A 16,948-nucleotide genomic window follows, 5' to 3' on the forward strand; every position below is an offset into this window, starting at 1 on the left:
AGATGGGAAAAAAAGAAAAAAAAAATATATAAAAGTTCGAGAATAACTTATATTTAGAGAATAGTTGAGGAGGCTAAAACAAACTACATTTGCAAATAGAGGGAGTATAACCCATTGTTGTATGGTAAGCTAGATAGGCATGTCAAACAAAATGTGATTTATTTTGACAACAATGAAAAAGGATAAGACAATTCACACAAGCTGGTCAAATTCCATGTCTGAATTTAATTCCAAGTCTGGTAAGGACAATTTTACATTAGCGGTAGATCTATACTTGGATAAGTAAATCATGTGTTGATCAATGTGATTTAGTCGCCACTCAACGAATAGAACTCTTACTCCCTTCGGTCACAAAATGAGTATTGGTTTGTGTTGCGTAGAGTCAACCTATTTAAATTTTGATCATTAATATATTTTTTAATACTTTGATTGAATTTTTGAAAATAGTAAGAAGACTTATCTTAAAGAGTGGTTTCATGGTTACAATGTGATTATATGTTGCATACATCTTTACTAGTATTTAGTGATCAAAGTAATGTATTAGTGACTGTATCGATGCCTAAAATGATATTTTTTTTTTACCGGAGTGAGTAGTCTATTGTGATAAAATAAGGCAGCATGAGGGATGGATAGAAGGAGAATAGAAATGAAATGTAGAATATTAAGGGAATGGAAGATATTAACTCCCTAACTATGACGCTCGTTTTCCCCTCCCTCTGATCTCTCTCTATCATGTGGGCCCCACCATCACTACTAACCTCCCGCTCGCCCCACTCCGCTCGAAACTGTCGCATGACTCGACGCCCTCCTCCCCTCATCTCCACAACCGCCCCCTCCCTCTATAAAACTCGTGATTGACCCCCAGCCGAGCTTCCTCTCGCTCCACTGTGCCCAAGACCACCAAGGATCTGATCCAAATTCTTTGCGGGGAGTGATTCTCTGGAGAAAGTGATTATGTGGCTGAAAGTGATTCTCTAAAATAAAATATATGGAGGAAGTGATTCTATGCGGGAAGTGAATAAGAGGAAGCTGCTTTTTTCAGCTCCTCGGTTTCTAGTTCATTTCAAATAATCACTCTCACTGATTCCACTCAGGGAAAAGTTGAAAGCTACTGTTTGGCAGAGCTCCTCCTGATTCTAGTCGGGAAGCTACTCTGGGAGCTCTGCCAAATAGGCCCTAAATTCCATCGGTTTTCCCCACCCGAGAGCGCTTGCGCCACACCCCGTCATCATCGCTGGGCTGCTCCAACCTCCCCCAATGCTAGCCCGTGTTCTCCATTCACACCTTGTCGTCCCCAACTGCTCGTCATCGAGTTTCGATCACCGCACGAAGCTCTAGCCGCCGCTGTAGCGAAAATGCCCCTATTAGGCCATGATTGTGATTTTGGTGATTAATGATAATATAATCATTAGGACTAACATAATTATCAAGAATATATGTTAGTAGGTCTCATGAATACAATACATCAAGAAGACACCACAACTGGGATAAAGTTTGATTGAATTAGAGAAGTCTCAGGAGAATTGACCTCACCGGATAGTCCGGTGCAGTAGAGTTTGCACTCACCGGAGCATTATGCACATTGCCTGATAGCCTCACCGGATAGTCCGGTGCTCTGTGTGTCCTGTGTGTTGAACTCACCAGAGTATTTCTGACAAAGGGGAAGAAGGCTGAGGACCTCACCATATAGTCCGGTGATCTGCACTGGGTAACACTGGAGCATTTCTTGCAAAGAAAAATACGAGTGCAGAAGACTAAAGATCAACGCACCGGAAGGTCTGCTGCTTGGTTTGTGTACACCGTAGTATGGCACCAGAGCATTTCTTACAGTGGTGACTGCAAGTGCTGAAGAATGAAGATCAACTCACCGGATAGTCTAGTGATCACATAGATGAATGTATCAGAGTATTTTACACAGAGAAGAAGTGGCGCAGTCTAGCTCAAGATAACTCATTGAAAGGTCCGGTGATGGATTTAAAGGCATATCGAAATGTCCAGTGTCCACAAAGGCATTGAGTGGAGTTCCAATAGCTAGTTTCTGAGTTTGTACTCACCGAATGATCCGGTGTTAGTACTACTTTTCCCACCGGATCATCCGGTACTAACAGCTTTTTCTGAGCCATTGGGAAAACAGCTAGTTGGTAGGTTTTAGGCTATAAATACCTCTTCACTTAGTCATTTGACGTGTGGCGTGCTACTAGAGTCTAGAGAAGACATCCAAGGCACTAAAGTGCTTAAAGTGATTATACAAGGCAATTAAGCATAAAATTGGATAGTGTTTAGTGTTTATAGGCCTAGAGTGAGTTGTAGCTAATTGCTGCAGCTTGAAGAAGGGATCAAAAAGTGATCCTAGTTTATACCGAATGGTACATCAGTGCATTGGAGTCTTGGTGACTCACTGGCATCTTGGGCCTTAGTGGCTCAAGCTTGTTGACCCTCCGACTTGGTGTGGAGCCGTGGTAAGACACGTGTATAGGGACATAGAGACCCTTATCTTGGTGGCTCAAGCACTGAAGTGATCACGATGGCAAGTGACTGAAAGAGATGCTAGTAGTGAGACTTTGGCTTGGTGGCTCATCGTGGTGGAGACCTTGTCTTGGTGACTTGGTACCTCAAGAGCTGTGACTGGAAGAGTCGTGTTGAACGAGAGCATATCCTTTGTGAAACTCTAACATGGACTAGGGGTGAAATTCATGTTATCGATACCACGTGATAAAAATCCTTTGCGTCGAGTTTGTCTTTCTACCTTACTTACGTTTCCGCATTTACATATTTACAATTTACCTTGCTAGAGTAAGTCGCAATCCTCTTAAACGGTAAAGTAGAGATACTAGATAAACCTAGAATACATTTAGATAGAAATTGATATAGATTTATCTTATGAAGTTGTTTGAAGCCAATTTATTTTAAGTTTCTAGGTATCCTAATTCACCCTCCTCTTAGGACGTCACCGTTCCTCACAGCTGTTGAACAATCCCCAAAGGTCACCGCTGTCGTCGAGCTGCTGGATACCGCCCCGACGCAAACTTGCCCCTCAAATGAGTTCGCTATCGTCTCTTCTCCTTGTTTCCCCGCTCGCCGTCGAAGACCGGCCACTAGAGCTCAACTCTAGCGACCTCCCCAAGCCTACACCGCCTCACTAGAGCCCGCGCCATCGTTCGCATCACCCAAAGGAAGAAGACCCAAGGTGACCCGTCCGATTTGATTTCAACTGCTAAGATTAGATGTAGAGATACCCCTTCGTGAGCCAATAGGAAGCCGCCACGTGTACACATAATCCAGTCAGATTATGTGCTCCGGTCAGTGCCACGTGTCGGTCCACGTCACCCTCACAGGTCCAGTCAGCGTTCCCTTGCCACGTCAGCATCCCTGTCAACGATGACATCATCGTTGCACAATAATTCAAATTTTATTTAGAAAAATAATTTGTGAAAATAGAATATTCCAAAAAATAGGTTTTCTTTTAATAGAAAATTCCAGAGATTAGTATATGTTTTAAATATATGTTTTTAATAGGTTTTTTATTATGTTTTATTCTGAAAATAGTTTTAATGTTAGAATAAATGTTTTTATTTTGGAAAATAGTTTAGAAAATATAGATAATTCTAATAATGTTTTAAATATGTTTTATTTAGTAAAATAAATGCTTTTAATATGTTTTGTTGCATATAAAATTAGTTTTAGTTCTAGAAAATGCAAAAAAAATTATAAAATTGTTTTATTCAGTTTTTTCCTGAAATAATTCTAGAAAATTTTAAATAAATATCTAGGCCTTTTAAAAATTAAGTTTAATTCTAGAAAAATAGTTTTTATGTTTTTTAGCTATTTAAAAATTCATGTAGCCAAAGCTTTCGCGTCATAGCTTTGATTTGAGCGGTTCTTGCACCTAAATCTTCCTGAAATTGTGCCCTAGCCAGCCCTAGCGTTTGTTTGTTGTGTTAGCTTCATTTTACGCTTGTTCTTAGTGTGTTGTTCTCTCCGTGTGTAGACGATCATGTCTCGGAGCCGTTCAAGAATATTTAAGATCAAGACTTCGATGACTTTGAGCAGTATTTCGGAGAAGGCAAGTGTCCTTGATCACATTGACCCCATTGTAGAAAAGTGTGCATTTTATTTCTATTGCATGCTTGTCAATATGAATCCTATGACTAGGGTTTACTAGATTCTTTCATGGTTATCCTTGTCGCTTGTGTTATAGTTTGGGTGTCGTGGGTAGAATTTCTTAGTTGTGATGTCTAGTTGGGTGGTTTAAATGTTAATTTTTTAATGGTCTATGCAACATGAACTGGTCTGGCAATCTTTTTAACAACATAGAACATAGGGATTCTGAGTAGGATGTGGTTTAATGATGGTGAGGGTATGCAATGTGGGCTGATGATAGTACTTGCTTGGGATTCTATGGATGGTTTATGGAGCATGTAACCTTGCACAACAGTGCAACCACGAGGCTTATATGAGTACGGTCTGGCCAATTAATTAGATATCATCTTTATTTTGTATGCACTAGTTGGCTGTTAAGTGGCACAAGAGGGGGCCTTTGCAGTGGATGAAACCCCTGTTGGCAGTGAAATCTTAGTGGGTGTACACAGATTAGGAAGCGCTTTGTAAAGGCCTTGTAGTGAGACGCCAGCTCTACACCTCGAAAGTGTGAAGCAACTCGGGAATTACGACTCGTGGGTAAAGTGTGCAACCTCTACAGAGTATAAAACTGATATATCAGCCGTGCTCACGGTCAAGAGCAAGCTTGAACTTCTTCATGATTAGTGGGAAATCTTGGATGGTGGGTTGGTAGTCGGGTGGTGGTGACGCAATGAGTTGGTAGCTGGTTATAGAATACCTGGTGAGTCTGGTAGTTAGATGGAATATGATGAAATGTATCTTTTAAAGTCGTGTTGTCTCATATAGTAAATAGGACTGATGTACATTTTTGTGTCCTAGTCTTAGGATGACATAAATGCAGTAAACCTGAGACAAATCTTTCTTGTCTTAAACCCTCATGTCATAATTTCTCACACTTGTGGAATACGATATATACTTACACTTGCTATTTTCAATAATAAATATTGCCCAGTTGGAGAAGTCTACGCGGAGATCAAGAACAATAAAGGAGAGGCATCCTAGGTCGCGATGCCCCAGTCGATTGCCTATGGTGTGCCCTGAAGTTTTTGTTGGAGTTTTCTCTTGTTTTTTCGCTGCTATTTAAAACTCTAGTATTTATTTCAATAAAATTGTTTTTATTCATTATAATATTGTTTATCATTGATGAAATCACTACATATATGATAAATTGATTCTGACGTACATATGAAATATATTTGGTTGTGTGACACTTACTCCTATACGGATGGTCAAAAGAGACGATCCAAAGTTTGTTCTCATGAACTAAAACTTTACATAAGCTCCCTGTCATGCTTAAAATATCCATGCATACATTAAAAAGATGTTTATGTGAAGAGTGCTACTTATTCGTAGTGACTAATTAAACATCTCTTGCAAGGATATAATTGCAAAAGATCACGTGATGAAGCTATTTGCAGATGGAGACATTCCATTGCTCCCCTCTGAGGCCATTTGTGTGGCAGGTCCCCTAGTCCAGAGACAATCCCCCTTCTTTTCCTTTAGTACTTCCAAAACCAGTCATGACCAAATGCAAACATCCTCACTGTACAGAGCACTGATCCATTCTACAGGATTTCACAGCTAATTCCCATTCCTCCACAGCCCTTACATATTTTATTGCCCAGCTCTTGTGATGAGCATCCCAGCTGATATCCAAAGTCCCCAACCCTACCTGCCGTCTCTTTATAACTCATATACGATCTTGGTTCTCTTGCTTGTCTCTAGGCTGTTGTTGTTGCTTTCAAGCTGAGCAAAACGAAAGAAAGTTAAGGGAAAGGAGTCTTTCAAGGTATGCCCGTGGGTTTTTACCTTGTCCAGTGGGGAGATTATATAATGTTGTTCGTTGGAGCTTGAGCAAGCTTCTGATGTACGAATGTGATTTCTCAGGTCAAGAAATATGCATCCGAGCAGCTCGCCGTTGTTCGTGCCGCCGGGCTTCCGATTCCACCCGACCGACGAGGAGCTCCTCTACTACTACCTGAGGAAGAAGGTCGCTTATGAGCCCATTGATCTTGATGTCATAAGGGAGATTGACCTCAACAAGCTTGAGCCATGGGATCTGAAAGGTAACTGCTGATGCAACCAGCCATGTCATGTAAAAAGCAAGATGCTAATGGCTATCTGTTAATCCTGCTGGGCTATTCATGGTGCAAGCATACAGATCGGTGCAAGATTGAGACGGGGCCTCAGGAGGAGTGTTACTTCTTCAGCCACGAGGACAAGAAGTACCCGACAGGGACGCGCAAGAACCGGGCGACGACAGCCGGGTTCTGGAAAGCGACGGGGCGGGACAAGGCCATCTTCCTTTGTAACGCCGGTAGGAGGATCGGCCTGAGGAAGACGCTGGTGTTCTACACTGGTAGGGCCCCGCACGGCAAGAAGACGGACTGGATCATGCATGAGTACCGCCTCGATGACGACAACGTCGAGGTGCCAGTAACGGTAAGCACTAAACACACGACTAGTAATTTTGGTGCAGTGCGCAGTGATAGTATATTCACAGGTCGGTTAATGGTGGTTCTTGAAATGTGTGGATTTCAGGAGATTGGATGGGTAGTGTGTAGGGTTTTCAAGAAGAAGAGCATCCAGAGGGACTTTGACCAGCCGGGTGTTGCGGTGTCGGGCGACGACGACGAGCTCCAGTCCTTCCATTACCCGGTCGGTGGTGCAACGCCGGTGGACCAGAAGCACGGCTTCCACCAGCTCATGCACGGTGGCTTCCCCACCTTCGACCCATCCGTGCACCTACCGCAGCTCACGAGCGCCGAGGCGCTGACGGGCGCCCCGGCGTTCATGTCCGGCGCGCCAGCCATCACCGTGAATCAGCTCGACATGGGCTGCTCTCCTCACAATATGATGAAGCTGACAACGTCCGGTGGCACTGCCGGTGACATGCTGCTGAACGGCAGCGACCGCTTTGCTGCTGCCGCCGCGGACTGGTCGATCTTGGACAAGCTCCTGGCGTCGCACCAGAACCTTGACCATCTCTTCCATGGCAAGCTCGGCGGAGCAGCCGTAGGAGCGCCTCACCATTAATTATCAACAACAGCAGCTGATGGAAATGAGCGCGTCTTCACTGCAGAGGCTGCCTGTTCTCCATTACCTTGGCTGCGAGGCCGCAGGTCTCCTCAGGTTATCTAAGTAGATGAAACGATGTGTAATCTGTTCTTGGGGCAGATGAGCTCTTGTAATTTTCGTGAGGTTACGTTAATGGTTGATCCGTTTGATCTATTTTCATTCTGAATATTTTAGTGGTTCTTGGAATGTATATAAGCGCCTTTACTGTGTGCGGCATCCTGGTTCGTCGTAGCCCGGTTGCACTTGTTCTTGATGATGTTTAAATTTGGCAAAAACTTTTTAATTTGTTAGGCACTCGTTGGAGTTATAAGTGAAGCATGGTCTACAAGATCTCTGACTTTTTCCGAGGGTTATTTGCTGGTGGCCAACAGTTTAGTACATTAACCGACTAAGAATTACCAACAAGGCCTTTGGTATACAAACAAATTAATGTAAAGCAAATAAACTAAACCGTTGTCCACTTAAAAATAGAACTCTCAGAAATAGTTAGAGCTCTTGTAGACTGATCGTCAGTAAAAGGGAAGTAATTAAGGAATATCAATACTAGTGTTGTCCTTATAGTTAGAGCTCTATTCCTTTTCACCCTTGTTGGTTGAACCTTTCACCAATTATTTGAGTATCTAGATGCATGGCTTCAAATGAAAAAGTTCTCAACTAGAAGTTGTAGTATCATCAACATCTAAAATTTTCATATAAAGATTTTTTCCATCCGATTTTGTATGAATGCATTATGAACTTTCAAATATGTCACTATATGTCACTATAGACTTAGAACCGATACTAGTTTCTTGGGTTCATCATCATTTCACTAGTCTCTATGGTCAATGTTACACGCACACAATTTCACTAAAAATATTTATGTGAAAATATTAGTATAATCTCTTTAGTTTGAGTCTAGTAATTGTGAAAATATTTTTCATCAAAATGATACTTGTGATAATATTACAATGGTCTCTTTAGTTTGTGTTATAGTAGGATACGTATTCCTTTTGACCATTCTTTTTCCTACATATTTATTGGAATTATATGAGTTGCAAACCATAGGCGTACGAATTATTAGTTGTGAAAATATTTTCATATACATTACTTAAAAATATTATTCATCAAAATTATTAATTATGAAAATATTATTATTGATAGTTTATTAGCATAATCAACTATATTAAGATATTATTACAATCAGTTTGTGGCTAGAATTGACTAGAATAATAATTTTTTTTATTCTAGCATGTTCTAGCCATGAACTAACTATAACAATGTTTTTATTCTATTCGGTTCTAGCCATGAACCGAAGGGAATAAGAATGCTATTATTCTAGTCGGTTCTAGCCATAAACCTACTGAAATAATGCTTTATTATAGTCAATTATTTAGCCACTTGACCATCTTAGACGGTAGAGTTTATGAACCAATTGTGAAAAGAGTATGTAGTCCATTTTTGCAACCGACTGGGTAACCTTTTGGATCTGATTAGGGTTACTTTTTGTAGTGGTAAGGTTTTAGATTTCCTTGAATAAAATACCAAGTTTTAGTCCAAACCTTCTCATATTACATCAGGTTTAACCTCTCACCAGTCTTGGGCCCATATGGTTGTAGCACAAATGCTTTGGATGGGCCACGTGTGCTGCCATATCTACGCGTCATAATCAGATTTTGGATTGAAAGTTTTCACATGGGTTTTCTTTCATGATTGAATGCTATCACACTTAACCAAATCAAAATTTGAAAGTTTGTTAATAGGTGATGGTACATAGTCAAATATATCTGGTTATGTAGTTGGTAAGGTGAGAGATGGTTAAATATTTTTAAGAGAGTTTAGGATGACCTTCGTGATTATCTGAAACTATTATGGTGCTAAATAGTATATAAGAGAATGTAAAACCTTCGTGATCATTTGAAAATATTGTGGTGCTATGTAGGAAGGAAATGTAAAACCATCATTAAATGCCTCATTTTATCTGTTTGTGGTGTCTTAATTTTTTGATGTACGTAAAAACCATATGATTAGTATGCACAAACAGAAACGCAACTGCTATTTTAATAAGGCTTAGCACCATTTTAGCCTGCCATTCTCCCACCAAATCTAGATTAGCTGCGCACATATGGCAGCCAAAAGATACTCAAGCTTGGTGAGAAGTTAAACTTGGCGTAGCGTGAGAATGTTGGGGCCAAAACCTGGTGTTTTATGTAAGTCTAAAACAACGTATATTGTCAGGATATGGAAAAAAAACTTATTTTTTTGGCAATTCACTCAATGTATTATGCATATAGGTTCATCAAATATGGAAGAAAATCGTTCAAAAAATATGAGAAGAAAGGACTATATGGTTATCGTTAGTTAAAAGGGTATAGTTTTTAACTTAATTTTCTGGTACATTTTTTGGATAGAAATTTGCTGGTACGTTTAGCAACTTTCAGGAAGCTTTTCCTTTTGTACTTGAATGGGTTCAGAGATCAAAGCCCACAGTCTATTTCCTGGAGCGAGAAATCAATTTGGTGCGCTCCAACTGGTGTCTTGTTGAATAGAGACGGCCTAGTTTCTGATAGGTTTTGTTGGGCTTTCGTCATGCCAGACCCAACACTACATAAAAGGGTCCAGCCCATGGTTATTAGTAAGAAGAAGAAGAAGAATGATCGAGGCAGCATGGACGACGTTGCCCTCTTCTCGTATGTTCGACTCCGTCTCCAGCGACGTTAACCTTATGAACGACTAAGCTATGGCAATCCGCCGTGGACACTGTCATGGACACGGGCTCTCTACAACTGGGCTACATAATGGAGGATGGGTTAGCCCTTTGGGCCATATGGGTTGGCCCTTTGGGCCATGCAAGTCAACAGCAGCGTATTAAAGAAGATCGGCATTGAAGAGTTTTTTATTTATATTTTTAACATAAATATTTATAAAAATATATCTTGAATAGAAAATTTTATATAAATAAACATCTACCATCATCTCAAAGGACTGCAGTTCTTTCAGAGGACGATAAACTTGTTACGATAGTACAGACAGTCCTTACCACTCTCTTATAGAGCGGTTAGACTCATGCCGCTCTTACTGATCTTCGAGAGAGCTGTTAGGCTCTACCTCTGGGCTCACCACTCCTAACTGTCCTTGTCTATGAGGGAGGGGTTATACAGATGATATTCAAAAAATATTTATAATTTTTTCATATGATTTGTAATGGAGATAATTTTTATATGAAAATTGTCATTATATAAGATCTACATCTTTATAGTTGAATATTTTTCCATTTAAATCTGTTAAAATACCCGAAAGGTGGCTAAAAGTTTCAGGTGTTTCTGTTTCCCAATAATCTGTGATTGTTAGTATAGCTTGGTCTTGGTTTTTAAACTTGTTGCAGATCAATTATTTTGAGATATAGATCAAAATTGGTTCTGATGCAGTTGATGCAGAAACCTGACCTTACCTGTGTGATACAGTTGATGCAGTTAATACAGATCACAATCGATTCTGAATTTTGATATGTATCACAAAATAATTGATTAGGTTCAACAAGGAGCAGTTGATACAGATCAAAATAATTGATACAAACCCTGTAAATAGTTGATGCAGTTGATCAAAATTGGTTTTGATGTCGTTCCCTGGAAATTGAGCAAAGCAAGGAAATCCTTGCTCACCTTATCAAAATTCAACCAAGCAAAAAAAATCAAACATATATATTTGCTTTTTCTCCAACCTTATTAGGCAAGACTAGACAAAGGTGGGAAAAAAAACCAAACATACATATAGTCTTTCCGGGAAAAACAAAAGAACAGAACGGTATTGCTGTCTTCCTCCCCCGTCTCGTGCTGCTCCCCTCTCCTCTGATCTTTCTCCGAATTCTTGTTACTCTGACCCAAATTCCTTGCTATATCCTAATCTAAACTCTATTCCTTCTCTCTCAGCTACCAATTACAGCCAGGAACATAACAGACACGTCTTGTTCCAGTGAATTTATAGGTACAAATTCAGTTAATGCTTACGAGTTCTCGATATCTGAGGATCGGGAGGGCCCCTCAAATGGAACTCTTCCAGCGAATTTCCATTCTGTTAACGCCAAATACACAGCAGCACTTGTGCTTTATTAGAACTGGAACACGCTTCACCACACCAGTAGGCCACATGGGTGTTCCCGGAAAAATTGCAGGATCCCACACTAGACCCTAGCTAACTGAACTATGCTTAGTTCTTCCTATGACTTGTTATGTTATAGCATGCTACGTTTGATCAATCTGATCGGTGCTAGAATTCGATCAGCAGCACCTACCGTATAAACTACTTCCCTCCACTTGTTTATTTGGACTAGGAAATCATCATTGGATTAGGAAAGAATCTTTCAGATATCCAAAAGAGGTATAAACTGGAAAGGTTATGCTCGGTGGAGTCTGAGTAGGTTACGACTATATCGCCCTAATTATATAAGGAGGGGTACGTCCAAGAGAGACGATTCGAGGCTAGAGACAAGCCAATCTAAGCCAAGAGCCTAGAGAAGCTTTAGGGGAAGAACAGAGAAGGCCTATTCGGATAGGAAACAGAAACACTTAGCGAAGATCTATGACAACATCATATGATGACGGATTCATCCGGCTAGAGCTTCAGGACATAAAACATGCAGATTCACTAAGATTCTTAGGATTATATCCATACACTCCCTAGTTGTAATCATCTTTTCCTGAGATTAATTGAGATAAGACATGACGCATGGCTATTACTCTATCGGATGCCTGATATGTGCACGCCTCAAATAAATTTTCCTGATCTTCCGTCGTAGGAGAAAATCCAATAACTTTAGTGCACGTTGACGAAGGAGAGGCTAACCATGATCTGTTCGTGATCAGCAACCTCGCAATCGCTACACCGCTCCTCGATTGGTTACCAATCATGTCAAACACAATTGGCCTATTCACGAAGAACGGCTCGAGCAATTCTAGGAGAAAACGCAAGAGCAACAGCGGAAGAATCACTCAATGGATGATTTAATTGGAGAGACTCAATTGTTCATAGTGGCTAGCAGCAACACTAAAACAAAATAACATCAAGTCTGCCTCCCCCTCCCCCACCCAGCTAACAAATACTAGATGTTTTCCTTTGGTTTGTGCGGCAGTTCTCTTCCTGCATGCATGCGCATCCATATTTCCTTTTGTTGTCATCACCAAAATAGCAACAACAGCAAGGATGGTGGGCAGATCAAAATCAGCTGCATGCATGCACATAGTTTCCTTTCCTTTGGATACACAAAAATAGGAAAGGCTGATTTATTTTTCTTCCTTGACTCTCTCACGCCAGCAATTGTAGGTGGGCAGTATTATATATTCTCTCACCTGGTTTGCTTGGCCTCCATATACAGCCTCAAGCTCTTTATTCAATTTTCCTTCACATGTAAGAACAAGTAAACAAGAATCATTAGGTAATATCGTATGTCCTGTAATTAGAAAATTCATTTTCCCAAGTAACATGTTCACCTGTTGTCCAAGACAACACGCACGAGCTCGTGTCATCGGGTCTGGTACAATAGTTGGATGCTCCATGTGGGCTAGCGATGTCTGTATCATACTCCCCTCGTGAGAAAGGGTCGACCTCGACTGTAGCCCATTATATTCACCTAAGTATGGTGATAAATCAGCCACATTGAATGTATCACTCACATCATACTCATCAGGCAACTCCAATTTGTAAGAATTGTCATTGATCTTTGCAAGCACTTTGAATGGTCCATCACCTCACGGCATTATTTTGGACATGCGCTGTTCTGGAAACCGATCCTTGCGTAAATGCAAGCAAACTAGGTCGCCTTCTCAATATTCGCCTTGGTTGTCTCATGCAGCTTAAAGATAACCTCAACATGCTTCTCAGCATCTGGATTACTTCTTTCTAAAGGTGGTAGAGGTAGTAGATCAATAGGAGCTATTGGTTTGAATCCATAAACAACTTCAAAAGGACAAAGCTTTGTGGTAGAGTGCACAACTCTATTGTAGGCGAACTCAATGTGTGGTAAGCAGTCCTCCCAAAGCTTCAAATTCTTTTTTTTAATACAGCTCGCATCATAGTACCAAGTGTACGATTGACGACTTCAGTTTGTCCACCGGTTTGAGGGTGACAAGTAGTTGAACATAGGAGTTTGTTCCAAGCTTCCCCCCACAGAGTCCTCCAAAAGTGGCTTAGGTACTTGGCATCACAGGTACTCCATGTAAACGAACGACCTCCTTGGAAAATAAGTCAACAACATGAGTAGCATCATTGCTCTTGTTGCAAGGAATAAAATGAGCCATCTTAGAAAACCTATCAACTACAACAAATTTATTGTCTCTCCCCCTCCTAGTCATTGATAATCTCAGTACAAAATCTATAAAAATATCCTCTCAAAGAACTTTTGGGATAGGTAGAGGAGTATATAAACCATATGGATTTAATTGAGACTTAGCTGTTCGACATGTAGTGCATCTTCCCACGTAGCGCTTGACGTCATGCCTCAACTTTGACTAATAAAAATGGGTGGCCAGTACTTCCTCAGTTTTGTGTATCCTAAAATGTCCCATCAAGCCACCTCCATGAGCCTCCTTCAGCAATAAAAGACGAACAGAGCTTGCAGGAACACAAAGCTTATTAGCTCTATATAGATAGCCATCATTTGGTACATATTTATCCCAACATCTTCCTTCTTTGCAATTAGAATAAATACCTTTAAAGTCAACATCAGTAGCATATAATTCTTTTAAACCTTCCAAACCAAGAATTTTACAATCAAGTTGGGACAACAATGTGTATCGCCTAGACAAAGCATCGACAACTATGTTATCCTTACCTTTCTTATATTTTTCAACATATGGGAAGGTTTCAATAAATTCGATCCACTTAGCATGCCTTTGATTCAACTTACTTTGGCTATGAATATGCTTTAATGATTCATGATTTGAATGTATGACAAAATCTTTTGGCCAAAGATAATGTTGCCATGTTTCTAGCACTCTAACCAAAGCATATAATTCCTTGTCATATGTGGAGTAATTCAACGCTAGACCATTCAGTTTTTCACTAAAGTAAGCAATGGGTTTCTTATCTTGCATAAGAACACCGCCAATTCCAACACCACTAGCATCACACTCTATCTCAAAAGTTTTGTTAAAATCAGGAAGTTGTAAGAGTGGTGCATTGGTCAACTTATCTTTCAGTGTGTTGAAGGCGTCCTCTTGTGCTTGTCCCCACTTGAAAGGCACATTTTTCTTTGTCAACGCATTGAGTGGCGCAGTGAGTGTGCTGAAATCTTTCATGAACCTATGGTAGAAACTAGCGAGTCCATGAAAACTGCGCACTTGTGTAACGGTTGTAGGTGTAGTACAGGCGCTAATGGCTTACACCTTTTGCTTGTCCACCTCAATGCCCTGCAGAGTCACAACAAAACCTAGAAAAACAATTTGATCTGTGCAAAATGTACACTTCTCAAGGTTAGCAAACAAGAGTGCTTCTCTCAATGCAAGGAAAAAAAATGGCCCAAATGACCCAAATGTTCATTCATAGACTTGCTATAAATGAGTATATCGTCAAAGTAAACAACCACAAGCTTTCCTATGAATGCTCTTAACACCTAGTTCATCAATCGCATAAAGGTACTAGGTGCGTTTGTAAGTCCAAAAGGCATAACCAACCACTCATATAATCCAAATTTAGTCTTGAAAGAAGTTTTCCATTCATCTTCATCCTAATTTAGTGGTAACCACTACGTAAGTCTATCTTTGAAAAGATAATAGAGCCACTCTATTCATCAAGCATATCATCTAACCTAGGAATAGGATAACAATATCAAATAGTAATATTGTTAATAGCTCTGCAATCTATACACATTTTCCATGATCCATCTTTCTTGGGTACAAGTAACACAGGAACAACACATGGACTAAAGCTCTCATGGACATACCCTTTATCAAGAAGTTCTTGCATTTGGCGTTGAATCTCTTTCATCTCCTTGGGGTTGGTGCAGTATGGAGGATGGTTAGGTAAAGTTGCCCTTGGAATCAAGTCAATTTGATGTTCTATTCCTTAGAGCGGTGGCAGTCCTACCAGATCCTCATCAAGAAACACTTCAACATTCTCCTACATCAAAGAGACAGCCAAAATAGGCAAGGTAGACGATAAAGTGTGAGTGGAAAAGAGAGCATCTTTGCACACAGGGGCAAAGCACTCACGAGCATGGGTTTCTAGCTCTCGCATCTCACTTTATGTGGCTAATAAAACCTGCCCCTTAAGTTGTATCTCTCTTTTCTTTTGACTCTCTCCTTTCTTTTCTCTCAATTTGGGTTTGTGGCTCCCACTCCCTATTTTGTGGATATCACTCATCTCTCTTTCTTTTTTCTCACGTTCAGCCCTATCTAAATCATTTTGTATGATTTCTTCTGGTGTCATCGAAACAAGTGAAATCTTGTTCTACTTATGCATATATGAATACTTGTTGGAACGACCATAACGAATTGTGTCATTGTCATACTGTCAAGGCCTTCCAAGAAGCAACACACATGCTTGCATTGGCACCACATCACAATCCACAACATCAACATAGCTACCCACTGAAAAGTGCACACAAACCATTGTTGTTACCTTCAATTTGCCACAAGAATTGAACCATTAAATATAATATGGCTGCGGGATCTCACTACTGGAACTCCCCGTGTCCCTTACGGTTTAAACATTCCCCTTCTGGAAAGGCCATGGGAAAGAAATTTTCCCTACCATGCAATGTTAGAAATTTAGGGAGAATAACAAATCCCTACTATTTTGTAGAATTGTTAGGGAACAACCAAGGGTAGGGCCCACCATGTGTTAGTGATATGCGCTAGAGGCGATTGTGTATGCAGATTGGATCTGCGAATGAGATTTAATATGATTGGATGCCCATTAGGATTTAGAGTCATGATGGACTTCAATACGATTAGAGACCCATTAGTGTACTCTATATAAGTGAAGGCAGGAGCCGTGGGCGCATGAGTTGATTTTACCACCAAAACCCTGGTTGCCACCTCTTCCCAAACTCCTTATGAAATCTTAGTCAGGAGTGCTGTGCTAGCACACCGGCATACAGCGTTCCATCCCTGTATGTGTGGATACCATAGAGGTGTTGCTGCTACTGCAATGCTGATCTCTTCGGTATGAAGATCACAGTGCTGATCATGTTCTCTGATTACGGGGTTGTTCGTGCTCTATCGTCGAGGAGTGCAATGTACCCGCTTAGGGGTGCTCGAGGAGTGCGAGTACCTGGTCGACAAGGTGGTCGACGAGATTGACTACTTCTTCGTGGTCGAGGGCGTGGTCGAGATTTCCCTTCGTGGTCGCGGATCATGACAACACTGTTCGGAGCTAGTTGAGGAGTGTGACCACCGGCTCGGAGCTGGTCGAGGAGCGTGACCACCTGCGCAAGGCTGGTCACAGACCTGATCGAGAAGCTATTCGAGAAGTTTGACGCGCACGACATTGGATTTGTCTACCCCAACTCTTCTTTCGGTGCACTGCGCGTCAAGTGGTAAAAATCTATGATCTACTACTTGCATGGTTTCCTGGGTGAATGCGGTAGAAGTTTTTTGTTTTAGGCTAGCATAGCTCTCTGGTTCTAGTTCACTGGGTGTGGGGCCTGGTAGCGGGAGCACTGCTGGTGCTGGGGCTACTGCTGCCTTGGCTGACTGAAAGATCTCGAAGACTGGTTGGGTCCCCTCTGTTGTTGATTCTGGCCTGTCTGATGGTACACCTGTCCTGTGGGTGGTGGGTC

General features: G+C 41.0%; 1 protein-coding gene across 1 annotated transcript; it reads left to right on the plus strand.

Annotated features, from left to right (window-relative positions):
* The first annotated feature begins 5,776 nt into the window (after window positions 1-5,776).
* LOC133917442 (NAC domain-containing protein 76-like) lies at window positions 5,777-7,411 on the plus strand. Its single transcript, XM_062361343.1, has 4 exons — window positions 5,777-5,908; window positions 6,007-6,185; window positions 6,281-6,561; window positions 6,661-7,411. Exons 2-4 carry the CDS (start codon window positions 6,017-6,019, stop codon window positions 7,153-7,155), a joined length of 945 nt encoding a protein of 314 aa, XP_062217327.1. The 5' UTR covers window positions 5,777-5,908; window positions 6,007-6,016; the 3' UTR covers window positions 7,156-7,411.
* The last annotated feature ends 9,537 nt before the right edge of the window (window positions 7,412-16,948 follow it).

Source organism: Phragmites australis, chromosome 5 (genome assembly GCF_958298935.1).
Source record: "Phragmites australis chromosome 5, lpPhrAust1.1, whole genome shotgun sequence".
NCBI lineage: Eukaryota > Viridiplantae > Streptophyta > Magnoliopsida > Poales > Poaceae > Phragmites > Phragmites australis.

Excerpts from the sequence above, each read along its gene's own strand:
- LOC133917442 (XM_062361343.1), top strand. The coding sequence starts at position 6,017 with ATGCATCCGAGCAGCTCGCCGTTGTTCGTGCCGCCGGGCTTCCGATTC. Across the intron at positions 6,186-6,280 it reads TGAGCCATGGGATCTGAAAG|ATCGGTGCAAGATTGAGACG; the intron begins GTAACTGCTGAT and ends GCAAGCATACAG. Across the intron at positions 6,562-6,660 it reads ACGTCGAGGTGCCAGTAACG|GAGATTGGATGGGTAGTGTG; the intron begins GTAAGCACTAAA and ends TGTGGATTTCAG.